Here is a 27,796-nt window from a genome sequence, read left to right as displayed (position 1 = left end):
AGAAGGCAGTCAAAGCAATGTAAATGTGTGTGATTGTGATTAGAAATTGAGAAAGGATTTTGACTTGATGCTGAGCTTTCATCATTACACCATTTCAATACTTAGCAAAGACTTCCCTCATATAGCATGTTGATTGTATTCACTCTACATTTGTATGATTAGACATTTGGGATCTGACAAACATTAATTTTCACTTCATTAATGCAATTACTTGCAATTTACAGAAGCAATACCTTTTTTCCACAAACTTGAAAGTAGTTTTACTTTCAAGGAATTTGCGTGCATCCGATACAAGAACCACTTTGATGAGTCATTATCTGTAGTGTAAAGACAATAATGGGACATGAGATCAGGTAGGCAGCCCAATTCTGTTATTTTTCCCAATTATTGGTAAAAGACCGATCTGATTGGTCAAAAGACCAATTAGTAGCAAAAATATCAGAATTGGGCTGCCTGTGTAAACACAGCCGTAGTGGATGGAATGTGCATTCAAACTGCATCCATATTTCATGGTTTAAAGTCTTATGACATTGCATTTAACTTTACTGTCATAACTTTTGGCAACAGCTTAGTTAAGGGGTGGTAGATCGCAGTTTCTCCTACCTCACGTTCCCTTAGAGTAAGTAAAGAAAGACTGAACACGCAAACAGCCCATCGTCTGAAAACTGTTGGGAGTATGTTTTGTTATATATGTCATGTTTATTGAAAATGAAAGATAGGCCAGGGATATCACTTGGAGGACAGTAAGAGGGAGTTTCTTCCTGACACAGGAGGTGTAAAACCATCTCTCATACACACATAGAACAGTACTTAAGCAAATGGCCATAAAACTATTTTTATGGCTTTATGGCCAGAGACAGATAGAAGAGAGAGGACTAGCAGAAAGCACACATTTCTTTGCAGATGAATCTTGTCCAGTGATGTGGAGTTCTCAGTTGGACTTCTGGTTTTCAGTTCACTTTATGCAGATGTTTTTTTCTGGGAAAGGTTGATCTTGTCACCCAGACTCAACGCCATACCCTGTGGAGAGAGAGGAAGTGTTACTTGCAATGTATAATCTTTAATAAACAATTCCACCCCGATGTTTGCATTATTATATCATTACTTGCACTACCACAGCATCCCAAATGGCAACCTATTTCCAAAAGTAGTACACTATATAGGGAATAGGGTGCATTTTGGGATGCAATCTGAGTGGGGAGTGAGTTTCTCACCTGGCTCTTGGCCCGGATGCGGATGTGTCCGTTGACAGGGGCATCAGGACCCAGGTGGATGGGCTTCTCAATGCTAACGTTGGCCAGGGCGTCTTCACCGAATATGGAGCGGGCGTACAGGTTGGCAGCCATGAAGCCACAGAAGCCTGAAAGTGCCTGGTTATAAGGACAGACAAGGTGGAGTAAGTGAGCATCACATGCATTCCTACCCATTTGACACAGCAGTAGGAGTCCGATTGGTCCTCTAGGAATGTGATGGGTTTGCTGAAGATAGGGCTATTACAATAGAGTCATTGTCATCTTAATTGTCTAAATCCATCAGTGGACTGATGAAGAATTGTAGAAAATAGGTATATTTTGCCTGTATCTCGCAGGGTACCCTTTTCTTTTCCAACAGATTGATTCAATCAGATAATTATAAAAAGCCATTTATAAATCAAATCCTAACACCGTAAAAAAGATAGCAGTAGCAGAAAAGTTACACGCTCTGAGAACTTCCACTCATTAACCTTCCTATCTGCCAGGTTTAAAACCTCAATTATGTTCTATACATTATCATCATTGTCCTATTGATGTAGTTCAAACTGCCATATTCCACGACTACTGTACCTTCTCTGGGGTCAGGCACTTCATGTTGGTGGAGCTGAGGATGTGGTGGAGGTACTCGTTCAGGTCTGCAATGTTGGTGTTCACTGTCACCTAGAATAAACAGTGTTATTACGATCATCCACTGAACACACTAACAAAACAAAACCAAACATGGACAGTTCTCTTATCTAGCGGTAGTACCTTATTCTCCCACTCAAACTCGGCCCACATCTGTCTGAACTCTGCGTCTGTGCACGAGGCTGGCTGGATGTAGTCCATGATGTCAATGTGGATGTCACTGAGGACCACGCAGTTCCTGTCGCTGGCAGCTCCTGATACGTCATACACTGAGACAGACCGACAGATGCATGTTAGAACTGATGTCGTACACATGGAGTGGAGGCTGGCATCACATCACCTTCATGACAAGTACACTGACAGAAGTTAGAAGTGATCCTCTTACCTATGTTGCCAAATATGATGCCATTCTCTGTGGACGCCACTTTGACGTTAGCCTTGATGTTGGCAAAGTCATGAGGTGCCAGAGTGAGAGGAGAAGGCTTCTCAACCAGCTTGAGGTCACCTGTTGGATTGAAAGGTTGAAATCAGCATTAGACATACATTACCTGTGGTAACCAAGAGAGATGGCCCTGAAACAACCCTTAGTAAGGTTGTATGACTCTGCACAGTCATATGAACTATAGACTAGAACCTCACCCAATGTAGCCAGCTCCAGGGTGCAATTCTGAAGGGTGTCGTTGGTTTGGTTGACGACCAGCACGTCCAGCACAATGTCATACTGGTTGACATGGACATAGGCCTCCGCATAGACTGGGTCTGAGAAACCAGTCAGCTGGGTAACCTGCAATACAACACACACTCAGAATGACATGGTCCTCACCAACCTGTTGTTATACAACAGAGTACCCGTCAATAACTACCTCAACAACACGAACAGCTAAGATGAAAATGTACATTTTGAATTGGATCCTGAGATACAATCCATGCCATTGCCTAAACCTAGAAATGTTATATTCATTCCCTCTTTCATAGTTGTTCCTGTGGAACAGACCTAGAAAACACTGATTTCTCTGTTGCTATGGCTCACTGTCAAGTTGGACACACAATGCCACCTGCTGGCAACTTGAGGTATATCACACACATCTACTTTCCAAAAAGGCACATGACCATGTGATTCCCAAGCACACAACTTTGTAATTCTGTAAGACAACGGTGTGTGTGTGTGTCTACTGGGTCCCTGTAGGTGTACCTTGTTGAGTTTGGAGGCCATGGGGTCATTAGCCTCCTTCTTAAGAGTGGTTCCCATGGCAGCCAGTAGACTGAGCTGGAACTGGTCCTCCTTGGAGGTCGTCTCGTTCTTGGCCGTCAGTTGCATAAAGGAAATGGGGTCGTCTGCCTGCACCAGCACGTTCCGCTTCTCTGACTCTTTCTGTGGTTAAGAAAGGATAAGAGCACAGAACAGCATCAGCACATAGCATCACAATCCAGCCGTGTCCAAATGGATAAGCAGCCAGGTGAAGGGAGAACTAGAGTATAGCTGAGTGAACTGGGAGAAGGCAGTGGTTTAGTGAGAAGAGTGGACCGGAAGCTATGGCCTAGTAATCTAGGAGCCAGCGCTCCTCCTTACCTTCTGAGATAGCTTCTCCTCCTCCAGCCTGACAGTGAGCATGTGAGACAGGGACTTGCGGCACTCCTTGTTGAAGATGTCGTTCATGAGGGGCGAGCACTCGGACAGCACCTTGAGGCACAGCGAGATGCGGTCCACATCGTCGTCTGTGATGGGCTTCTTGGGCAGAGAGGACTTGCCCAAGTGGAGGATGGTGGCCATGATCAGCATAGACTCAGCCACAAAGGACTGAAGGGGACACAGGGATAGAGAGCATTAGAAATCACTTCATTGACTTTCAATGGAGTGAACGTGGAACACCTAAATCACAACCGTTTCAGAAGATAATGAGAGGTTCTATACTTACATTTTGTCTCTTTTTGTCTTGAACAATGGCGACATATCGCAGGGCCACTTTGGTCAGGGTTGTGGCCAACGAGGCTGCCACATAGAAGTCTCCGTCCATCAAGAAGCCCCTGAGAGGAGGCCTACAGGGAAAGGGACGAAAGTTTCATTGAGTGTCATATCATTCACTTCTGAAAGACAATCACTGCAAGCTAAGAAACTATGTATTTTAGATACAAAAGGTGATTTATTTTACCTGTCCTCTTCCTTCTTTGAGGGTCTGGAGGAGCTGAGGGCGCTCTGTGTGACGTAGGTGCCCATCTCTGTCACCAGTTTGGCTGCTGGCGCTGCGCTCACCTCTTCTTCCGGCTTCCCCTCCCCAGACTCTTTCTTGATCTCGTTCTCTACTATGGGGATCTGAAAACAAAGGGACAGACATGAGTCACCGGCATCAAGTATCACTCTGGTATTGAACACTGAAAGTGAATTAATAATCCATAAGCACAACACATACCTCTCCAAGCGATCTGCGCACTTCTGTCATCACACTCTGAATGTCCTCTTTAGTGCTGCAGTATTCTCCCAGGATCCAAAGTGCTCCTCTGTAGATCCTAACACAGTTTAAAATATTGGATGTCAGCATAAAAAAAATCTGTAATTCTCCAAAAGCATCCTGTGATTCTCTATTTATATGTAAGCTTGCCAGTCTTGGTCTTACTTGACAGTCTTGATGGCGTGGAAGACCTCCAGCATCTTCTCGATGATGAGGGGCCTCAGGTTGTCGAACCTCTGAATGGCCTCCCTCACAAACTCCAGCACATCAGCCGCTGCTGCCTCGTTAGTGTCACTCAGGAACTCCATCAGCTGAGTGACACACACGTGTCATTTAGATTACAATCACAGACGACAGAATGACCTTAGCTGTGTTTGATTTCAGGGTTTGTGTGGGTGAACAGGGTAGATAGGTAGACTCACCACAGGAATTACATTGGCTGCCATGTCAGGGAAGCGGACACTGCAGGAGTGGAGGGTGCGCACCAGCAGCTGCCTGAATTTATCAGTGTCCTCATGCTCCGTCACGTTGTTGGTCTTAATCACCTCTTTCTTCAGAACTATCACCAACTGGAACACAAACACATGAACACCTTAGTTAGAATAATCATCATCCTTTTAGAAAGAGACAGGAGCGGACAGTCCACAGAGACCGGAGCGGACAGTCCACAGAGACCGGAGCGGACAGTCCACAGAGACAGGAGAGGACAGTCCACAGAGACCGGAGCGGACAGTCCACAGAGACCGGAGCGGACAGTCCACAGAGACCGGAGCGAACAGTCCACAGAGACCGGAGCGGACAGTCCACAGAGACAGGAGCGGACAGTCCACAGAGACCGGAGCGGACAGTCCACAGAGACCGGAGCGAACAGTCCACAGAGACCGGAGCGGACAGTCCACAGAGACCGGAGCGGACAGTCCACAGAGACAGGAGCGGACAGTCCACAGAGACAGGAGAGGATAGTCCTGAGGATGACACACCCACCTCCTCTACGTTCCGGGATGAGACTAGGTCCAGGGCCAGCTGCAGGGTCTTCTTCCGGACTTCCAGGTCAGGCGTGCTCAGAACACGCAGAATGTCCATCACCAGGTCCTGGGTGGGCAGAGAACAGACATGTTAACCAGGTTATTATTACACTTCAAAGACTTACTGGTACCTAACATGGGATCTGTTCACCAAAAGCAACATTTATGACAGTGAAGTCTGAGTACCTGGAGAACACGTTCATGAGTGGGATGCTCTTTCAGCTCTATCAGACGATCCAGGACGATCAGCTTCACATTGTTGTCACTCTCCTTGATGATCAGGTCAATGTAGCACTGGGCAGCAGCCTAGAATAAACAACACACAAACGCCATTGAAAGACACACAATACCAGACTAAAATCCACAGCAGTGCCATGTTGTGAAGTAGATAAGTGAGAGGGGGTACCTTGATGGCAGTGGGTGCGCTGGACAGCGTGACAAGAGTGCCAGCTGCCTCATACTTGACGGCTGGGCTGGAGGACTGCAACAGGTTGTAGATACAGCGGATGAAGCGGGCACGCTCAGACGGGTTAGCATGGCACACCTAAACATGGAGGAAACAAGATACGATAAATAAAAAAAGGCCAGTACTTACGTGGAGATAATTTGCAATTGAAGCTTTGTTTTCATTTTCTTTAACTCATAGCAACATGTCTTAATAGACCACACACACTGGCATACGTTTTGGCTTGCTCCTTCCTCAGTGCGTGTGAAACAGAAAAACAGACATCAAGTGTTTAAAAAAAAAAATATATATTTCTCAAAAGAGATATCTGGAGGTTTATTTGATTTATTTTGGTATTTTACCTCCTTTTTCTCCCAATTTCAATTACGATCTTGTCTCATCGCTGCAACTCCCCCAACGGGCTCGGTAGAGGCGAAGGTCGAGTCATGCGTCCTCCGAAACATGACCCGCCAAACCGCGCTCCTTAACACCCGCCCGCTTAACCCAGCTGCAACAATATGTCGGAGGAAACACTGTTCAACTGACGACACAAGAAGTTGCTAGAGCGCAATGAACCAAGTAAAGCCCCCACCGGCCGTGACAGACTGGGATCGAACCCGGGTCTGTAGTGACGCCTCAAGCACTGCAATGCAGTGCCTTAGACCGCTACGCCACACAGAGACCAGATATCTGGAGGTTTATAGTGGGATTTTCTGGTGGGAAAATGTCTGAAGTACTCACCTTGTAAATCAGCTCCACAATGACCAACTGGAGAATATCTCCAAATGTATGCACTTGATCAATGCAGGTGCTGAGGTAATCCAGAGCTCTGTCCTGCACAGTGGAATTGACCAGTGTTAGTCCCAGACAAAGAAAAATGTTGGTGAGCGGTTTCTAATAAAAAAAGTGAAGATGCAATTGACCTGGTCTGCGTGAATGAGCATCATGAAAGCATTTCTCTTGCAGCTGGCATCTTTTTCATTCACAAGGAAATCATGGATCAACTCAGGGGCATCTGGGATGAGATTTTCAAAGTTCCTGAGATGGAAAGAAAATTGCTCAAGTAAATGCCATGTTCTCCATTAAGGGTCATATACAGTCATATGGGCCTTCCGTATTGTATCAGTACAGTAAGTGTACCTGTAGATGGTGTAGATGGCCAGGACAGCATTGCGGCGAACATAGCTGTGGCGGTGCTCCAGGCAGGCGCGGATGGCGGGCATGAGGGGCTCCAGCAGCTCAGACTCCTTCAGCTTGCACAGGAAGCGCAGGGTGGATCCACGGATGAACTCGTTGGGGTGCTGCAGGTCCTGAAACAGATAAACATACATTTAATGCCTCTTATTCAAGAGTAATAGTCCCACGTCATACTTTGCTAATTAGATAATTAATCTAACATTCAGAGACAGTGACAAAACACTTGTGTAGTATGCTACCATACCTTTCTGTAGGCATCACAGACCAGGATCATCTCCTGAAGCAGCTTGCCATCTGGCGTCGTCTTGGGGACAATCTCCCAGAAGACTAGCAGAAGCTTTTTGATGGTGTGGTCTTGAAGTGGGAGGACAAATCGGATGATGGTCATCAGTAGGCCTGGCAGCTTCTCCCCATTCAGTATCATGATGATTACCTTCTTCAGGGCCTCGGTCTTTGCCTTAATCTCTCCTTTTTCTGATATCAGGAAAAAATAACATTGTATTACTCTTAAAGTCACATTGATCACATATTATTCACACTGATCATGTGGGGGGGGGTAGGTGCCTATTGACAAAGCAGATAGTGTCAACAGAGAATACTTACCCAAGTCTGTTTTGAGACTGACTTCCGATGGCGGTTCGGAGTCATTTGGAACATTGATCAAAGTGTAACAAACATTCTCTGCGGCTGTCATTTTGCCGGATGGATCGTCTTCCCTCTTGCAGTACCCCAATCAACAGAACTGTTAAGATGATTCCTATGAAGTACCCATCAAGTAATGTTAATGCATAATCGGACAAATGTAAACATAGCTGCTATTACACGCTTATTTCACATATTCAAGTTATTGAACACTATTCGTGCGTTCTAATACAGCACAGCTGTAGCTAAGAAATATGTGGTAGTTAGTCGACACATCCACGTAGACAAGTCAGTTGGCTAGCTTGTACTAGTTAGTTAATGTTATTCATTGACACAGGCCGCCTCGGCTGTTAGCTAGTACGCTAGTTATTGACAAGTCAATGGCCTAACGAATTACGCAGCTCAATCAGTGACATGCACTAAAAAAACAGAAATGCAATATGCCAGTAACACTTCACAGAGCCTAGTAAACTAGCTAGACGTTTTGATATTGCAAATTGAGCAAGCTCAAACGCCTGTCATCCATTACAGCTAGCGTTAGCTTGCAAATGGTGGATGGATACCAAAACATCTTCGGAATACAATTACCCAAATCAATCTTTCCGCACACGATAGAGAAATAAACACGTAGCTACCTTACTGCACGTTTATTATATTTCAAAATAGCCTCAAATGTCGCGTCTGTTATTTACTTGGGCATCTGTAAAATTGCTCAGCGATCTTCTCGAGCTGTCCGTTCCCCACTTCCCTGTGACGTGGAAGATTAGATACTTTCTGAGCCACATCACTGCTACAGCAAGTGAAACGGGACAAATAACCCAGATGTCTAGACGCGAAGACGAAACTCTATTGCCCAATGTTACAATCTTATATATTGCCTCCATTTATGTACCCTGAACTGATACTTGACATGTTTTTGATACAAGTAACTTACACTACATTTGCTATTTATGAAATATTGAATTGTATATTTAAGCAATAAGGTCCTAGGAGGTGTGGTATATGGCCAATATACCATGGCTAAGGGCTTTTCTAGCAGGACGCAACGCGGAGTGCCTGGACACAGCCCTTAGCCGTGGTATATTGGCCATATACCACAAACCCCTGAGGTGCCTTACTGCTATTATAAACTGGTTACCAACATACTTAGAGCAGTAAAAATAAATGTTTTGTCATACCCATGGTATACGGTCTGATATACCACAGCTGTCAGCCAATCAGCATTCAGGGCTCGAACCACCCAGTTTATAACTAAGCAATAAGGCCCAAGGGGGTGTGGTATATTGGCCATATACCACAAACCCCTGAGGTGCCTTACTGCTATTATAAACTGGTTACCAATGTAATTAGAGCAGTACAAATAAATGTTTTGTCATACCCATGGTATACGGTCTGATATATCACAGCTTTCAGCCAATCAGCATTCAGGGCTCGATCCACCCAGTTTATAATTTTTTAAATAATTGACGGCCCCATCACGTGGTGTGGTTCATTCCAGAGGGTTGACCAATCCACAGTATAAAGCTGCCATTTCAGTTGGGTTTGTCAGTAGGTAGTATTACCAGCAATTATGATTCAAGAAAGTCCATAGTAGTCCCAGGTTAGTCCATGTTTGAAAATCTATGTTTTTATTTTTTTTGTTCACATTTAGTTGGTGCTTAGGTATAAATAAACCCCCACTTTGGTTCCTACCTCCTCTTTGAAAACACCCACCACCGAGTGGCCACGTAAGAACATATAATGACAATGCAGTAATGAGAAAAGCTAACATCACGTTTATATATTTTTTTACGAACCAGACAAGTTCAGAAAAAGTTTGTCTTTAATGACAAAAAATGAATGCAAACATTGAACGCCTAACAAAAATCATAGATAATCGACTAGAACATACAAGTATAATGGTAATTGTTCTCCATGTTGATACAGTTACAAGTGAGTGTGGATGGAATATTGGTTGTGGACAGGATGCCATCCAATGACTGAAATAATCAGGGATAAGAGCTTTGTCATCTTCACACTGTCTGGGACACACTTCAATCTCAGAGCTCCATGGGCTCGTCTGGCTTCTCTGCTGCCGGCTCGTCATCTGGCTGGGCAACCTGCAGCACAACAAGAGGACAAGGCATGGGCATTGTCAGGTTTGGAGATAACTGAATAATGTACCGTCAAGAATCTTATTAAGGCAATAACCGTTCCTCTTGACAAGTTTCCTCTGAGAGAAAATATTTTAATTCAAAATTTGCCAAGTTGTTCTTTACCCTTCTCTGTGGCCTCTCCTCAAGGCCTTCAAGGAATGATGCCACATCGTCATCATCGTAAATGGTGAACTCCATGTCCTTGCCAACAATCCCGATGGACACATTCTAAAAGGGCAGACAGTAAGTTGTCAATCTGTGCTTTAAGTTGTGTTCTGATCCCCTACCCTTCTCTCTGAAACCCTCACAAATTTAAAAATACTGGATTAGTGTAAGCATGGCTAGAAGGTGTTTTCACATAGTAGTTATATCCATCCCATCAGGAGGACCGAATGAAAGCACAGGGTGTGGAGTAGATAATTGGACAGTAGCCTGACGTAAAAGTCTTCAGGTTACTACAAGCTTCACTCGGTTGATCTACGTGCATGTGGGTGGAGTGGGATGTTTGGAGCAGCGGACACCTTTTGGTAACATGACATCCTCGCCGGTTCCCCTCCCATTCACAAAGGGGCGATAGCAACCTTTTTAAAATTTGTATTTTCATTAGTAGCTAGTTAGCAGCCTGGCTAGTTGACTTTAAACATAGTAAGCTAGCTAGCCTTTTAACTTCCCACATCTCCACAATCTGAAATAATCCGATTTATAATTAAAACATATGCCCTAGCAAATATCCGTATACTTGCAGGTGTAACTACTGATGGGGAAACAAAGCTTCCTGAAGCTGAGGTTTTCCAGAACATTTTGTGAAATAGGTTCATTACTCGAGGCTTTGATCAACACAGTGTACACTAGTGGCGCCTGCTGGTCAAAATAAATGATTAAAGACGACGTCCCACACCCCGTAGCGTGTGCGCAGCATAGCCTTTTTGTCTTCTACCAAACCAATCAGGTGGTTGTTCGACGAAATGAAGCTTCGACTGTCATTGATCACATGCTTCTGATAAAGTGATACTGGCATCGGCACACTGCTTCGAAGTACACTGCTTAACAATTCTGACGCATGCCTCGGAGCTCAGGCATCAAACGTAACATCACTAAGTGTAACCCAAAACATTATCCCAGTTTGATATGCTGCTTGTGTATTAATTCCCATATCAGCTAAAAACAGAACATGTTTTGGTCACAGAGAAAAAAGCACATGGCTAGCTAGTTGGCTACAGCAGGTTCTACCATTTCACAACAGCCTGATAGTTATAACTTCTAAACAAAATACCTTTTTGGGTGGATTCTTGTTGTTTGGTTATCAATGCAAAATAGGCGACTTTGATGAATAGCCTATATAGCCTATAGATCGGATCAAGGAACCAAGCGACAACACTGCCCCTCAATTTTCAGGTAGTAGAAAAGTAAGTCGAATGCCGGAGCGTTTTACAAGGAGCCTCCCCTTTTGTGACAAAAAACGATATCGCAACACTGCGCTACGCTCCGAATCTTGCGTTGCCATAGAGCTTGCAGTAAACTTAAGGTTTACCTTTGTGGTAAGATCTTGTTCTGCAGGTAGAGTTTCCCTCAGTCCCCGTAGGCCATGTTGAACCAGGTCATTCAGTTCACCTACAAGACAGAACAAAAGCTTTACAACGTGCTTACATCAGTTCCTGAGAAGCAGAGAAGAAAGGGCATAAAATACTCACAGTTGAAAAAAGCATCCATGTGTCTTTCCAGGTAGGTACGTGCAGACTGGGAGCGGGCCCCTATGGACATGGCCTTGCAATCAAAGTAGTTGGCAGAGGGGCAGGTCTGGAAAATGTGTGGCCCCATATCCTAGAAGAGACAGACAATATTAGATATGACATACTATTTCACTAATATTTATAGCAGGACAAACCAACCAAAACATATCTTACATCATATCCTGCGATGAGCAGTCCCACACCATAAGGCCTTCTTCCATATCTCTGTGTAGGGATCTGGGTTTCTGAGTGCTAGGTCAAGGTGGATTGTCTGAGTTGCAAAGGTGTAATAACTTTTCAAATGACCAATACAGACACAATTCATGCTACACACAAACATTCAGCATCATAAAAACTAAAACATTTGTGGTAAAAGGATACTGCTTCCAATCAGTGTGACCAAGCGGGACACAGGGAGAGGCCGATCAAACACAAACCTGGAGTCCAGGCACTCCTGACGCATAAAGTTGCTGAAGGAGTATGATGGAAGAGAGAAGTGTTAACTCCAGTCATAAAAACCCTTTCTAATTCTCTTTAAGAATATGAAAAACCATGCACAACAGATTCTCTCTTACCAGAGTAGCCTTGCATCAGCAGTGAGGCCAGCAATGGAGATGCCAATATGGCTGTCGACGTGTAGAATTTTCTTCTGATGGGCGGCCAACTCTGACTGAGCTCTCTGGACAAGAACACACAATTAGAATTAAAAATAGACTACTTTTACACTACTTTTCATACAATAATTTGCCCTTGAATGCAAATGTAAAATCAATGTAAATTGTACCTTCAGAGCCACAAGTACAGCATGACTGCGAGATTTCAGACCCACTGTGGCAGATCCTTGTTTCACTGCTTCCATAGCATATTCAATCTGATGAATACGCCCCTGAAACAAGACAATGACCTGTTATAACAATCACAAATATTGCAGCTGAAATTGCTAACTGTTATGTTACCAGTATTTGCAGACTCTTACCTGTGGACTCCAAACTGTGACATCGTTGTCATACTGGTTGCGGAACTAACAAAAATACAAAAGTTGCTATCGTCATAGCACAGTATGTCATCATTGACTACATAATAGAAATCAAAGTTCCATTTGCATGTGAAAACGTTATCATGGGATGCATTATTGCTCCATTGTTTATATTTTTGTTGGTTGCCCAAAGCCCACTTTGATGGTAACAGTTACATCTTAACGTGTCTTTACCAAGGCAATGACTTAGCTAAAGCAGCGGTGATTTAACTAGCTAGTTAGCGCTGATTTAACTAGCTAGCTAGTAACACAGCTTGGTCTTCACACCAGAAGTTTGACTTGAAGTTGTGAACAAGTAATTTAGGTAGCTAGCTAGCTAGCTGAATGGCTAACATTAGTTAGCTAGCTACTCCCATTGATTAACACGTTAGCTATGTCCAATAACATTAAGCAAGAAGTTAGCCAATACTATCGTATTCTACACAAAATATGGGATAGTCACAGTTTAGGGATGCAGCCATAGTATTTGTTGTTGGCCTAACTAGCTACACATTCTATTTCATTATCTTTTTTTTATCGGTACGGCAGCGTAGCGTAGCTAGTTAGCTTAACTAAAGGCTTACTCATTGCTATGGATAACTAGCTAGCTAGGAAGCCTTTCTATCCGACTACAGATAACAGATATTTCTGTTGCATTTAATAATTACGTTTGCATTCACTTTTGATACATCGTAGATATTATATAACTTCTTCCATCCTTACCATGATGATTAAGCTTTCCACCAACAAGAGCCTCAGATGGCTGATGCGTGATCGACTACTTTTCCTACTGACGTCTGCGCAAAGGGAAACAAGTAGATCACAGAGAGAGATCCGCGTTCTGTATGTTTCTCTATCTACCAGACACTGCTGAAGAATTCAGAAACACCCAAAATACACAAACTAAAAGCGTGCAATTATTCAATACAGGTAATGTTAAACATAATTTAAAATCTTGTCGAATTCAACTATTTCCCCCTGAAAATATCGATTTTGAAGGTGCATTCCTTATTCTTACATAAATATCACTTGCTTTCTATAATATATCCAAATAGAGTTACATCTTCTCTGATATATGTAGTGCTCAAGAGATTCCATTCCAAAGAGAAACATTGCTTTTATTTACAAAGTCTCATGAGAACACATCCAAAAATAGGTATTCTAAGATTAATCATATTTTAAAAAATGAAGTGGTAGATTTCATTAGTTGAACAGATCTGGAAATCTTTCAATATCACAGGCCTGCCAGAGTAACTAGGCCTAGATAGTGGTAGAATAGCCTGGCTATGTAATTACACTAGAAAAAGGTGCAATAGTATACTACTACTACTACTACTACTACTACTACTACTACTACTACTACTACTACTACTACTATTAATAATACTAATAATAGTAGTATAATAGTAATGCTACTACTAATATTAGTACTTCTACTACTACTACTACTACTAATAATAATGGCTAAACCTGGAAATAATGGGCCTTATTTCTGGCCAAAATATACTTTACCAATCCTAAAATCCTAATGAAACCGTTACAGTTGCACATCTGTTTGAAAGCAAGATCATTTGACGTTTGGATTTTGTCCAAAGTAACGGTAAGCAAAATCAGGTAAATTGATAACGCATACTTTCTTTAACCTCACTGTCAACATGTTGACATTGTATGGTTGTGTTTAGCTGTATAGATGATCAATTTTAGATGTTTTCAGTGTATTTTGAACGCTTTCAGACAATGCCATTAATTGCGATTTAAAAAAAGAGTGCATTAAAATTACAAAAAGTTAACTCGAGCTGATTAACTCTGACAGTCTCAGTTTTTATATAGCAGCACTCTTCTTCCTTCGTCTGACCGACCATGAGCGTGCACGGTTTGTTTCCAGTGCTGCAGAGCGCGTGCCTGTGTCGATCTGTAGTTTTTGTAGCGGATTGTCACATCTAGGCGGCGACACAGAGTCCCTTTTCTCTAAAAACAACAACATTTCACCTTCTCTTTCTTTTAGTCAAAATGCTTGAGCACGTTTGAGTGACCATGGAGTGCGTTTGCCGTCATGTAGTGGAGCGTTAATACGGCGAAAATATTGGGAGAAGGAAACTTGAAGGAATCCAAGGAGCTACAGTTGAAAACATGGCTGTTCGCGAAGAAGGAGAGGTTTTGCACAGTAAAATCAGGCACCACGATGGGGTTGCCAATGCAAACAACACAGAGAGCTTCAGGAACGGCTATGTGAAGAGCTGCGTCACCCCTTTAAAACAAGACCATCAAAGGGGATTTTTGTTTAACGTCTGTAGGTTTTGCAATGAGGACATTCTGAATTCAAAAATATTTCGAATTTCTGGTCTATACCTGGGTGCATTCGCAATTTTTGCAGTTTCGTTGCTTATTTCCAGGAGCTTGCAAAGTGACTTCAGCTTTTGGGATTTGCGGACTTTTCTGTCGGGCTTCTCTCAGTCCATCAGCCCTCTCTTTAGCATAGGCTGTGCATTCTTCTTTTTGACTTTTTATCTAAGGAGGAAAAAGAGGGAAAGTAATAAATGTTGGCTTGTGTCACTGCCAGCATCATGTTACTTAGGGGATTTTTTGGTTTTGCTGTTTTTGCAGTGGGGAGAGGACCAACACCAGATGCAAATGGTGGGCAGGTTGTTATTCGTGTTGGGTTGTGTGGGTCTCCTAACACTGATCCCCACGTTGAAACTCAAACACAGTGTTCTGATCCTGGTGTTTGCCAGTGTTGTGTGGTTGGTGTCTTTCACCAGTCTGAGCTGTCTGCCTGCACTCCTGAGACCCGTGTTTGCGTGTTTGGCGGGTGTCTCAGGCTCGCTCTTGTCGCTCTGTTTTGACCATTATTACCCGTCGAGGGAAGCGCCAAACAGGATCTCCAGCACCGAGGAGAAAGTCCCTGTGATCAGACCCAGGAGAAGGTCAAGTTGTGTTTCTTTGGGGGAAACGTCGACCAGCTATTATGGCAGCTGTAAAATGCCTCGCAGACCTTCATTGCCGTGCATATCCAGAGAACAGGTAGGTCATGGGCTAGCATAATGTTCATCATTGCCTTCACTCAGTTGTGCACTGACTGCTCAGAGTGAGCACACGTGCGCAAGAGTACACAACCTTGAACCTGTGGTCTCCAGCAAGGAGGCAATTAAACTCCATATCCATAATGCATAGGCCTACAATAGTCCAGACAGACAATCACCCCTACACTGCTGAACTATTCACCATCCAGGTCATTAACCTCTACTCACACCAAATAATCGTCTCTTGAAATAAACTAGTCTGATAGTCCTGCAATAATTAAACCCATATGACTATAACATGCAGCACACAAGCACCAGAAAGTTAATTTACCTAAGTGACATTTATTCAGACATCCTATCCTATTCTCGTTTGTTGAGAGAATTGTGTTGATGACAGGAAAGCATGTCTAACAAGTTAAATCCAAGTTCAAGCATGATCACTTATGGTAGAATAGTCAATGCAATGATAATTATTTAGTAATTCACTCACAAGCATTATTTTCATATAGGCCTAGCTATTAAGAAAATAAGTGCTTAGTACTACATATTCACTCATCTCTAAAGTGCCCTATAAGGTTATTATTTCACTGTAGTTAGGATACCCTGGTGTGAGTCCACTGCAATGGAAAGTGTGAGTAACATCAAGTGTATTTATTTGGCTTCAACACTCACTGTATTCCAGGCAATGTATTGTGACCATGGAAGATATTCATTCCCCAATAGTTCAAGATGGAAGATATTCATCCAAGACCCCCCAATAGTCAAACATCATGTTCACACTTACAGTTGATTGTAACAAACAACATCACTGTGGCCCAGCTGAGCAAGGCAAGCCCTTTTTAAAGGTGCTGTCTGTAAAATGTTATAGGCTACAATTTGTACCAAAAATGTACCCCTTGATTTTTTGAAGGAGACAACTTGATGAAATAGCTTATTATTACTTTCTTACACAGGCCCAATCATAACATTCTTTGCAGGGATGTGAAATATTGCTAGCTTGCTTACATTTTAAGCGTCTGAGCTCAAGAACCAATTGTGTATCAGAAATAAGCTGTTTTTGGAAGGATCGGGCCGTGTCCAATCTGAGAATAAATAGGCATCAGGCTTTAGCATCAAATTATATTCCATATTTTATAAACCTCAAGGAATGTAATTCCTTTAAAGATGTATAATAACAGGCTATTTGTGTGTAGAAACTTTATGGACTGCAGTCCGCCTTTATTTTATAATCAGTGATGGTAGCTGATTCTAGTTTATTTGTGAAATATTTATGTGTAGTGCCACACATTAACAATAAGAGTTTTCAAATCCAATGAGGGCAATATGTTCAGATGACATTTTAGTCTGTGCTCTGCCCCCTCTGAACATATTAGATTAGCCTATCATATTGTTCATTGTCAATTAGATTTATCCGGATTTAGTTTTGCGCCTCTGGTTCTGTCTATGAACCTGTGACATTTTATAAAAGTGACCTGCCAAATATTGTTTTAGCAATAACCTTTGTTGTAAAATGGACTACCTTAAAGATTAAGATTATTAAGAAAAGATAAGACGCATAAGCTGTATAAAGGATGTTTTATTACAGCGTTGTAATAGCACACTTCACTCATACAACACAACATTGAATTTGTTGTTTGTTCATTTGACTCATTGTCCTGCAGTGGATGTTGTGTCAGGAATAGATTGCAGACTCAAGTCTGGATACTACCATACAGGTCTGTTCTAGCGTTAATGTTGTCAGGCAGTGATGGGCATTGGTGTAGACCAGTATTGATCAGTGAAATAAAGATCTCACTGCCTGTTGTCCAACTGTATTGACTTAACAAGAGGGGACAGGAGTGCCAGCATCACCCAAAACGCGGTACTGTCCTAGCTGAAGGACCATGTTTGAATATCGCAGTCAAGGGCTTTAAGAGTGTGATGTGCGCGTCAGGTTCAGTGTCCACAGTCAAGTCTTATATGTGACACTTTGTCATGATGTAGTGTAGACTAATGGTAATTAAGCCTAGATCATACTTGTCATCCACACATGCATAGCTGACCTGACTTATTTGGTCACACATTAAATGGCGCCTCATATATCATGACATTACATGATTTGTTGGTCATTGATTCATCAGAAATGTATTGTAAAATCATTTATATATTTTTTGCTCAGCACATGATGCTTATGACAAATGCTGTGTGGAATGTGGAAAAGACTAACTCATGTCACTTGAAAAAAATAATGATTTTGACCTTAAAAGGAAATGTGTCTTTCAAAATTGGCAATGCGGAAAGATTTACATAATAACGTTTTCCACAAATTAATATTTATCGTAAAAAATGTTTTTATAATTTAAAACACACCACCATATACGATCAGTAGTCAACAACTTTTGGGTTTGAATACAAAGTTTAGAGACAATCCTTGCTTTTGTCCTGAAGCTCTGTTGATATTGATATGATGGTATGCTGTGTGTCCTGTTCTGCATTAGATCCATTGTTGCCAGACAGTGATGCATTTAGGCCTTGTTTGTTAATTGTTTCTAGTTTCCACACAGCAAAAGTTCAGTGTTAGCAGCCAGACAAGTATCAACACCACCACCTTTTGATATGAGACCATGTGCAGCTGAAATCAAAATAATTTTAAGTCTTTGAAAGACAACTCCGTTTTAGTAGGCCTGTCTCTTGCAGGAACTCTCACATGATAACTATGTAGACCTAGTTATGGAGCACTAACACATCCTGCTCAGGGCTCTACACTGACCTTTTTTACAAGGAGCATGTGTGCGCCTAAGTTGAAAAATGTAGGAGCACACAAATAAATTTAGCACAATGAAAAATATTTGAGGTAACAAGCCGGATTCTTTGTACTAAGGGTGCAAGCATGACGGTCATGAATCTGCGCTCAGTGTATTCTCCATGGCACTTGGGGGCTGCGGTATAGTGAGGTAATCATTGCAACAATTTATCATCTGGGTGATATTTTTTTGTGCGCACGGGTGCTCCTAAATTGAAATTCCAGGTTGCACAGCAAAATATTTAAGCGCATATGCAAGTAAAATGGTCGCACTGTAGAGCCCTGCTGCTACAATTTGCTATGCTGGTTTTTAAATGTGGATCACAAAGATACACAATGCTATTTTTGTATGCAGGCCTACATACTGTGCTTGATACTCCTTTGCACACCTACTAATACAGATAAAATACCTATGATATAGGCCTACTCCATTCTGAATTAAATAGGTCAACAAAGGCATGACTAAGGAGGACCATAATGCAGAGAAGAGAAAGTTTTACATCTCATTTACATGTCTATCACCTCACTTTGTGTCATGTCAAACCTTCTCTGGTATTAGGTTTGACATTCTGCGCATAAGACTATTTGTCCCAATGATGAATGATCAGTGATATAAGCACTGATACTGTATTTCTTATTTTGGACTCTGATATCTTACATTTTTAAAGTTTGGTTTACATTGGCATATCAGTCATGTTTTTCTTAAAGATACTGAAGTTAGGATTTCAGCTTGATAGTTCATGCTAAAAAGCAATGATTTGTACAGCCAAAACAGTCAGGCAAAAAAAGTCCAGATGTAGGCTAGTTTGGCTCTAAGTGTTGGACACAAAGTTTTACGTTTCAACTCAGATCAAATCATTACATAATAATCAGTGTGTTATCTTATTTATTGTGTTGTTTTCAAGATTACTTGACATTCTTAGAAATGTATTGCAGTTTGACTTTAAGGGTGACATCATCTATCCGTAAAACAATCCTTGCAGAGCACAAATAGGCCTAGACCATAATACTCACAGTCACAGTAGCCTTCTTTTACAATGTCCGTGGGAAGGTAGCGATTATTTATGCAGAGTTAAAGTAAACAGTGTAAAAGTGTTTTGCACACGACATTGCAAGCAGCAGTAGGCCTATTCCAAACTATTTAAAATGTTACTTTTCTTGGGCAACTTTGCTTGCATTGTATTTCAGACAGAGGATGTAGCCCATTATCTTGTAAAAGTACCCTCCCTCATATAGATAGTAAAATTGTCATACTTTCAGGGGATGTTGCTGGGGAAAGGTACATTGAATCTGTATTCTTTGTTGACTAGCAAATGCCTGTGCATGTGGTGTGTATGGAGAGCGACATTAAGCTTATGACCGTCTTACTTGGTTGAGATAAAGGTGCCACGGTCTGTCCTGTGATCTTATGAACTAGCTAGTACACAGCAACACCTCAGCCTCTCCTGCACTTCCTGATTCTCTTTGGAAACTTAGTCATCATACATTACGCTTGCACTTTGTAAGTGTATTAGCCATTTGGTAGCCATCCAACTCCGTTGTGGTTTCTAAACTGATGGACTGGCCAGCTATAGTGATAATCTCATTGATGCGCTGTCTCACGTCATGTGTGGCCTCATGGCTTCTCCACCTGACGAGCCCAGCTAACAGGCACTCTCCCTGGCCCCTGCCTGTGAGTCATAGCCTTCCTTCCCACAGCGTAATGGCCCTGTGCTCGTCATCAGCGCAGCCTACTACTTCTTTAAACCCAACTACAGTGGCATGGACCAGAAGGTGCGTCTAGTGCTGCTTGATATCTGTTTGACGTCTTGTGCATCGTCTGTTTGATATTGAATTATTAGTTTACGTTGCACAAAATCAAAAGAAAGCTAAACCTAACCTGAAACTGTGAACAAGGGCCTACAGTAAAACAGTTGTAAAATCCTGGCACCGATGGTGGAGCCTTCTCTACCTGAAATGCAATTTTGGTAACAGAAAACAGGAGATTCACAAACACATTTTCAGTGCATGGTCCTTTGAAAGGAACAGTGCGCCATCTCACAAGTATTCCACATACTATGGGAGCAGTCAATAGAACATTTAAACAATTGAGTTCACACAGTGAGTCAGATTTTGAGGTTCTGAACTTGTTCTGAAATTGTATTAAAGGCTTGATTTCTGTAGTAAGATGGTTAGCCTATTTGATTAGGCTGTATTAGATAGGCTAGTATTATTCCTGCAGTATTACACTGTTGTTATCATGTTATTTTTTCAGTGATAGAATAATGGTAAAATACTGCACACATGAGAACGGTAGAAAGACGATACAGTGCTCTTACCTGTATAGGTTACATTTCTCACAGAATAAAAAAGTCCTACATTTGTAGCAATGTTTTCATTTTCATGTTGGCCCCCACACCTAGAGTTCACAAAGATAAATAAAAAACAGTCACTTCATCTAGGCATAGACCAAAGTCATTGCATGTCTTGTGGGAAAATAAATCCATGATTTGAAAGCAGACAGTTTCTCTTTTTTTTGTGGTGTTTGGGCTATCATGACAAAATCAGATTTTTTTGTCTATTGTTTGACATGTGTGTCATTCCTGCAAAAGGGGCAGGTTGGACATCCTGTGTAGTGTACTGACATCCTGTGTCACATCACTACACTTTGTGGCATTTTTGTAGGCTCGATATGAGGATAAAGAGAAAGTATTTAAAGAGAAAGTGATCCAAGGTTAATGAGTGACTTAAAGAACGTGTCCTTCACACACACACACACACACACACACAGCCATGTGTTCCTTTGTCTAGGGAAACTGATTTGCTGTCTTTTGGTAACTGAGCTGTATGTTTTGTCTCTCCTGGTGTGGGTCTATGAGCAGTTGTGGCTTTATCGGTTGATCTTGAACTCATGAGGAAGTTTGTCTGTGGGTTTGGCATTGTGCAGCTGGAGGCAAGTGGGTCAGTGTGGTGGGCGGGCGCTGACGCTTGCTGAGGGCCTGTTATCGCAGGTGTTTGGCTTCTCAAAGGACATGGCTGCATGGGCTGCAACAACGCCCCTCAGTCACCTCCCTACTGCTGATTCAGTCCTATCACATCTCCAAATTGATTCTTAGATGTTTAAAGCTCTTTATTTGTACTCTGACTCTAGCTCTGATTTGACCCATTGATTGGGTATATTATAGCTTTGGAAACGAAAAATATACACTACCTGTCAAAAGTTTGGACACACCTACTCATTCAAGATTTTTATATTTATATTTTTTATATATTTTTACTATTTTTTACATTGTAGAATAATAGTGAAGACATCAACACTATGAAATAACACATATGGAATCATGTAGTAACCAAAAAAGTGTTAAATAAATCAAAATATATTTTATATTTGAGATTCTTCAAATAGTCACCCTTTGCCTTGATGACAGCTTTGCACACTCTTGGCATTCTCTCAACCAGCTTCATGAGGTAGTCACCTGGAATGCATTTCAATTAACAGGTGTGCCTTGTTAAAAGTTAATTTGTGGAATTTCTTTCCTTTTTAATGCATTTGAGCCAATCAGTTGTGTTGTGACAAGGTGGGGGGGGGGGGTATACAGAAGATGTCTCTATTTGGGAAAAGACCAAGTCCATATTATGGCAAGAACAGCTCAAATAAGCAAAGAGAAACGACAGTCCATCATTACTTTAAGACATGAAGGTCAGTCAATATGGAAAATGTCAAGAACTTTGAAAGTTTCTTCAAGTGCAGTCGCAAAGAACGTCAAGCACTATGATGAAACTGGCTTTCATGAGGACCGCCACAGGAATGGAAGACCCAGAGTTTCCTCTGCTGCAGAGGATAAGTTCATTAGAGTTACCAGTCTCAGAAATTGCAGCCCAAATAAATGCTTCACAGAGTTCAAGTAACAGACACATCTCAACATTAACTGTTCAGAGGAGACTGTGTGAATCAGGCCTTCATGGTCGAATTGCTGCAAAGAAACCACTACTAGGACACCAATAATAAGAAGAGACTTGCTTGGGCCAAGAAACACGAGCAATGGACATTAGACCGGTGGAAAGTTGTCCTTTGGTCTGGAGTCCAAATTGGAGATTTTTGGTTCCAACCGCCGTGTCTTTGTGAGACGCGGTGTGGGTGAACGGATGATCTCTGCATGTGTAGTTCCCACCGTAAAGCATGGCGGACGAGGTGTTATGGTGTGGGGGTGCTTTGCTGGTGACACTGTCTGTGATTTATTTAGAATTCAAGGCACACTTAACCAGCATGGCTACCACAGCATTCTTCAGCGATACGCCATCCCATCTGGTTTGGGTTTAGTGGGACTATCATTTGTTTTTCAACAGGACAATGACCCAACACACCACCAGGTTGTGTAAGGGCTATTTTACCAAGAAGGAGAGTGATAGAGTGCTGCATCACATGACCTGGCCTCCACAATCCTCCAACCTCAACCAAATTGAGATGGTTTGTGATGAGTCAGACCGCAGAGTGAAGGAAAAGCAGCCAACAAGTGCTCAGCAAATGTGGGAACTCCTTCAAGACTGTTGGAAAAGCATTCCAGGTGAAGCTGGTTGAGAGAATGCCAAGAGTGTTCAAAGTTGTTGAACAATTCTTTGGTTACTACATGATTCTATATGTGTTATTTCATAGTTTTGATGTCTTCACTATTATTCTACAATGTAGAAAATAGTAAAAATAAATAAAATACCTTGAATGAGTAGGTGTTCTAAAACTTTTGACTGGTAGTGTACATGGCTCTGAAAGTGTGAAAATAACCTTTTTGTGTTCACTAGAAAACTGATTGCGAAGTTTTGAAAACGATAGGCCGTGGCCCTGTGTTCATGTGACCTACCGGTCGGTATGTACTGTAGTGCGGCTGCATGCTGACGACCTCTGTGTGAGTGAACACATCTGTTTGTTGTTGGTGAGATCCTTCAATGTGTCAGGCGGACTGGAAGGGAATGCCCTACGCAACAATGATGCTGCTGCTGCCATTTTAGAGATCTCACTTTGGACATCATGTATTAATGAAGTGATGGCGAGACTACTGATTCATAATTCATGGAGCAGTATGGGAGGGATTTGTGTTTTTGTCTCAGCGAAGGTGTTTGTATGATTTAAAAATGAATCATCAATGGAACAGTCACCAAGTCATAGGATTTCCCCCAAATGTCCCCAAAATAATTTATATCAGAAATCCGCAGGAACTCTTTCCCACACCAATTAAAATCCTGAAAACAACCCCCAAACAGTCTAGCTATAGTAGGGATGCCCAGGCCCCTTGCCTGGATGTGACCCGCCTACAGTGTCTGTCTCGTAAGACCCCCTTACAGTGGGGAAAAAAAGTATTTAGTCAGCCACCAATTGTGCAAGTTCTCCCACTTAAAAAGATGAGAGAGGCCTGTAATTTTCATCATAGGTACACGTCAACTATGACAGACAAATTGAGATTTATTTTCTCCAGAAAATCACATTGTATGATTTTGTATGAATTTATTTGCAAATTATGGTGGAAAATAAGTATTTGGTCAATAACAAACGTTTCTCAATACTTTGTTATATACCCTTTGTTGGCAATGACACAGGTCAAACGTTTTCTGTAAGTGTTCACAAGGTTTTCACACACTGTTGCTGGTATTTTGGCCCATTCCTCCATGCAGATCTCCTCTAGAGCAGTGATGTTTTGGGGCTGTCGCTGGGCAACACAGACTTTCAACTCCCCTCCAAAGATTTTCTATGGGGTTGAGATCTGGAGACTGGCTAGGCCACTCCAGGACCTTGAAATGCTTATTACGAAGCCACTCCTTCGTTGCCCGGGTGGTGTGTTTGGGATCATTGTCATGCTGAAAGACCCAGCCACGTTTCATCTTCAATGCCCTTGCTGATGGAAGGAGGTTTTCACTCAAAATCTCACGATACATGGCCCCATTCATTATTTCCTTTACACGGATCAGTCGTCCTGGTCCCTTTGCAGAAAAACAGCCCCAAAGCATGATGTTTCCACCCCCATGCTTCACAGTAGGTATGGTGTTCTTTGGATGCAACTCAGCATTCTTTGTCCTCCAAACACGACGAGTTGAGTTTTTACCAAAAAGTTATATTTTGGTTTCATCTGACCATATGACATTCTCCCAATCCTCTTCTGGATCATCCAAATGCACTCTAGCAAACTTCAGACGGGCCTGGACATGTACTGGCTTAAGCAGGGGGGACACATCTTGCACTGCAGGATTTGAGTCCCTGGCGGCGTAGTGTGTTACTGATGGTAGGCTTTGTTACTTTGGTCCCAGCTCTCTGCAGGTCATTCACTAGGTCCCCCGTGTGGTTCTGGGATTTTTGCTCACCGTTCTTGTGATCATTTTGACCCCACGGGGTGAGATCTTGCGTGGAGCCCCAGATCGAGGGAGATAATCAGTGGTCTTGTATGTCTTCCATTTCCTAATAATTGCTCCACAGTTGATTTCTTCAAACCAAGCTGCTTACCTATTGCAGATTCAGTCTTCCCAGCCTGGTGCAGGTCTACAATTTTGTTTCTGGTGTCCTTTACAGCTCTTTGGTCTTGGCCATAGTGGAGTTTGGAGTGTGACTGTTTGAGGTTGTGGACAGGTGTCTTTTATACTGATAACAAGTTCAAACAGGTGTCATTAATACAGGTAACGAGTGGAGGACAGAGGATCCTCTTAAAGAAGAAGTTACAGGTCTGTGAGAGCCAGAAATCGTGCTTGTTTGTAGGTGACCAAATACTTATTTTCCACCATAATTTGCAAATAAATTCATAAAAAATCCTACAATGTGATTTTCTGGATTTTTTTCCCTCATTTTGTCTGTCATAGTTGACGTGTACCTATGATGAAAATTACAGGCCTCTCTCATCTTTTTAAGTGGGAGAACCTGCACAATTGGTGGCTGACTAAATACTTTTTTCCCCCACTGTATATAGCACTACTCTTTATGCTGCATGATATCTTACTCTTTACACCCCTCTCCTATCAGGCTCTTTGAGTCTGCTTTCGCTCGGCCCCTGTCCCATCTCACCTAAATCGTGCACTATGGCAAGGTTCCCCATTATTTTAATGGATGGACATAATATACTGTAAAAACACCAGCAAATTTTAACTTTGAAAATCTGTTCCAAAGTATTCCCACACAATATATACAGTGGGGAGAACAAGTATTTGATACACTGCCGATTTTGCAGGTTTACCTACTTACAAAGCATGTAGAGGTCTGTAATTTTTATCATAGGTACACTTCAACTGTGAGAGACGGAATCTAAAACAAAAATCCAGAAAATCACATTGTATGATTTTTAAGTAATTAATTTGCATTTTATTGCATGACATAAGTATTTGATCACCTACCAACCAGTAAGAATTCCGACTCTCACAGACCTGTTAGTTTTTCTTTAAGAAGCCCTCCTGTTCTCCACTCATTACCTGTATTAACTGCACCTGTTTGAACTCGTTACCTGTATAAAAGACACCGTCCACACACTCAATCAAACAGACTCCAACCTCTCCACAATGGCCAAGACCAGAGAGCTGTGTAAGGACATCAGGGATAAAATTGTAGACCTGCACAAGGCTGGGATGGGCTACAGGACAATAGGCAAGCAGCTTGGTGAGAAGGCAACAGCTTTTGGTGCAATTATTAGAAAATGGAAGAAGTTCAAGATGACGGTCAATCACCCTCGGTCTGGGGCTCCATGCAAGATCTCACCTCGTGGGGCATCAATGATCATGAGGAAGGTGAGGGATCAGCCCAGAACTACACGGCAGGACCTGGTCAATGACCTGAAGAGAGCTGGGACCACAGTCTCAAAGAAAACCATTAGTAACACACTACGCCGTCATGGATTAAAATCCTGCAGCGCACGCAAGGTCCCCCTGCTCAAGCCAGCGCATGTCCAGGCCCGTCTGAAGTTTGCCAATGACCATCTGGATGATCCAGAGGAGGAATGGGAGAAGGTCATGTGGTCTGATGAGACAAAAATAGAGCTTTTGGTCTAAACTCCACTCGCCGTGTTTGGAGGAAGAAGAAGGATGAGTACAACCCCAAGAACACCATCCCAACCGTGAAGCATGGAGGTGGAAACATCATTATTTGGGGATGCTTTTCTGCAAAGGGGACAGGACGACTGCACCGTATTGAGGGGAGGATGGATGGGGCCATGTATCGCGAGATCTTGGCCAACAACCTCCTTCCCTCAGTAAGAGCATTGAAGATGGGTTGTGGCTTGGTCTTCCAGCATGACAACGACCCGAAACACACAGCCAGGGCAACTAAGGAGTGTCTCCGTAAGAAGCATCTCAAGGTCCTGGAGTGGCCTAGCCAGTCTCCAGACCTGAACCCAATAGAAAATATTTGGAGGGAGCTGAAAGTCTGTATTGCCCAGGGACAGCCCCGAAACCTGAAGGATCTGGAGAAGGTCTGTATGGAGGAGTGGGCCAAAATCCCTGCTGTAGTGTGTGCAAACCTGGTCAAGACCTACAGGAAACGTATGATCTCTGTAATTGCAAACAAAGGTTTCTGTACCAAATATTAAGTTCTGCTTTTCTGATGTATCAAATATTTATGTCATGCAATAAAATGCAAATGAATTACTTACAAATCATACGATGTGATTTTCTGGATTTTTGTTTTAGATTCCGTCTCTCACAGTTGAAGTGTACCTATGATAAAAATTACAGACCTCTACATGCTTTGTAAGTAGGAAAACCTGCAAAATCGGCAGTGTATCAAATACTTGTTCTCCACACTGTATATATGTATGTGTGTGTCTGTGTGTGTGTGTGTGTGTGTGTGTGTGTGTGTGTGTGTATATGGTAGGTTTATTTGAACAGTGAGAGACAGAATAACAACAAAAAAATCCAGAAAAACGCATGTCAAAAATGATATAAATTGATTTGCATTTTAACGAGGGAAATAAGTATTTGACCCCTCTGCAAAACATGACTTAGTACTTGGTGGCAAAACCCTTGTTGGCAATCACAGAGGTCAGACGTTTCTTGTAGTTGGCCACCAGGTTTGCACACATCTCAGGAGGGATTTTGTTCCACTCCTCTTTGCAGATCTTCTCCAAGTCATTAAGGTTTCGAGGCAGACGTTTGGCAACTCGAACCTTCAGCTCCCTCCACAGATTTTCTATGGGATTAAGGTCTGGAGACTGGCTAGGCCACTCCAGGACCTTAATGTGCTTCTTCTTGAGCCACTCCTTTGTTGCCTTGGCCGTGTGTTTTGGGTCATTGTCATGCTGGAATACCCATCCACGAGCCATTTTCAATGCCCTGGCTGAGGGAAGGAGGTTCTCACCCAAGATTTGACGGTACATGGCCCCGTTCATTGTCTCTTTGATGCGGTGAAGTTGTCCTGTCCCCTTAGCAGAAAAACACCCCCAAAGCATAATGTTTCCACCTCCATGTTTGACGGTGGTGATGGTGTTCTTGGGGTCTTAGGCAGCATTCCGCCTCCTCCAAACACGGCGAGTTGAGTTGA

The 27,796-nt window shown here is 42.4% G+C and overlaps 3 protein-coding genes across 5 annotated transcripts in view; 1 reads left to right on the top strand and 2 right to left on the bottom strand.

The window, feature by feature from the left end:
* Nucleotides 1–675: 675 nt before the first annotated feature.
* Nucleotides 676–8,415, bottom strand: LOC121582912 (coatomer subunit beta). Of its 3 annotated transcripts, none has more exons than XM_045216003.1 (22): nt 8,329–8,415; nt 7,598–7,751; nt 7,239–7,468; nt 6,938–7,107; nt 6,721–6,835; nt 6,539–6,631; nt 5,759–5,896; nt 5,539–5,658; nt 5,312–5,419; nt 4,750–4,896; nt 4,493–4,638; nt 4,289–4,385; nt 4,031–4,191; nt 3,797–3,917; nt 3,451–3,678; nt 3,073–3,252; nt 2,520–2,664; nt 2,266–2,385; nt 2,004–2,149; nt 1,824–1,913; nt 1,215–1,370; nt 676–1,020 (listed from the first exon to the last, which is right to left on the bottom strand). In XM_045216003.1, the coding sequence occupies exons 2-22, from the start codon at nt 7,686–7,688 to the stop codon at nt 961–963; spliced, it is 2,862 nt and encodes a 953-aa protein (XP_045071938.1). In that variant the 5' UTR covers nt 7,689–7,751; nt 8,329–8,415; the 3' UTR covers nt 676–960. The 3 variants fall into 3 exon arrangements, with proteins under 3 accessions (XP_045071938.1, XP_041755001.2, XP_045071937.1); XM_041899067.2 differs by having other exon boundaries at nt 8,225–8,399; XM_045216002.1 differs by having other exon boundaries at nt 8,272–8,399.
* An 822-nt stretch (nt 8,416–9,237) lies between these two features.
* LOC123485123 (proteasome subunit alpha type-1-like) lies at nt 9,238–13,332 on the bottom strand. Its single transcript, XM_045216004.1, has 10 exons — nt 13,240–13,332; nt 12,478–12,522; nt 12,286–12,387; nt 12,077–12,180; nt 11,883–11,971; nt 11,676–11,746; nt 11,463–11,592; nt 11,303–11,382; nt 9,895–9,999; nt 9,238–9,735 (listed from the first exon to the last, which is right to left on the bottom strand). Exons 1-10 carry the CDS (start codon nt 13,240–13,242, stop codon nt 9,676–9,678), a joined length of 789 nt encoding a protein of 262 aa, XP_045071939.1. The 5' UTR covers nt 13,243–13,332; the 3' UTR covers nt 9,238–9,675.
* A 1,025-nt stretch (nt 13,333–14,357) lies between these two features.
* Nucleotides 14,358–27,796, top strand: part of LOC123485125 (cGMP-inhibited 3',5'-cyclic phosphodiesterase B-like) — a gene marked incomplete at its 3' end in the record, with an annotated part of 80,371 nt that continues 66,932 nt past the window's right edge. The window contains exon 1 of the mRNA XM_045216009.1: nt 14,358–15,537. Coding sequence (XP_045071944.1) covers nt 14,647–15,537 — 891 coding nt within the window. The remainder of the gene's footprint in view (nt 15,538–27,796) is intronic.

Source organism: Coregonus clupeaformis, unplaced genomic scaffold, assembly GCF_020615455.1.
Source record: "Coregonus clupeaformis isolate EN_2021a unplaced genomic scaffold, ASM2061545v1 scaf0578, whole genome shotgun sequence".
NCBI classification, from domain to species: Eukaryota; Metazoa; Chordata; class Actinopteri; order Salmoniformes; family Salmonidae; genus Coregonus; species Coregonus clupeaformis.
Note: the sequence above shows the minus strand (reverse complement) of the source record. Positions and strands in the feature narration are given on the sequence as shown.

What these genes read in the sequence shown, in the direction of transcription:
- LOC121582912 (XM_045216003.1), bottom strand. Translation starts at nt 7,688, where the DNA reads ATGACAGCCGCAGAGAATGTTTGTTACACTTTGATCAATGTTCCAAAT. An exon ending in TGCTCATTCACGCAGACCAG is followed by an intron (nt 6,632 to 6,720) that starts GTCAATTGCATC and finishes TCCACTGTGCAG; the next exon opens with GACAGAGCTCTGGATTACCT. An exon ending in TTGTGGAGCTGATTTACAAG is followed by an intron (nt 5,897 to 6,538) that starts GTGAGTACTTCA and finishes CTCCATGTTTAG; the next exon opens with GTGTGCCATGCTAACCCGTC.
- LOC123485123 (XM_045216004.1), bottom strand. An exon ending in CTGTACTTGTGGCTCTGAAG is followed by an intron (nt 12,181 to 12,285) that starts GTACAATTTACA and finishes GTTCTTGTCCAG; the next exon opens with AGAGCTCAGTCAGAGTTGGC. An exon ending in GCTGATGCAAGGCTACTCTG is followed by an intron (nt 11,972 to 12,076) that starts GTAAGAGAGAAT and finishes ATACTCCTTCAG; the next exon opens with CAACTTTATGCGTCAGGAGT.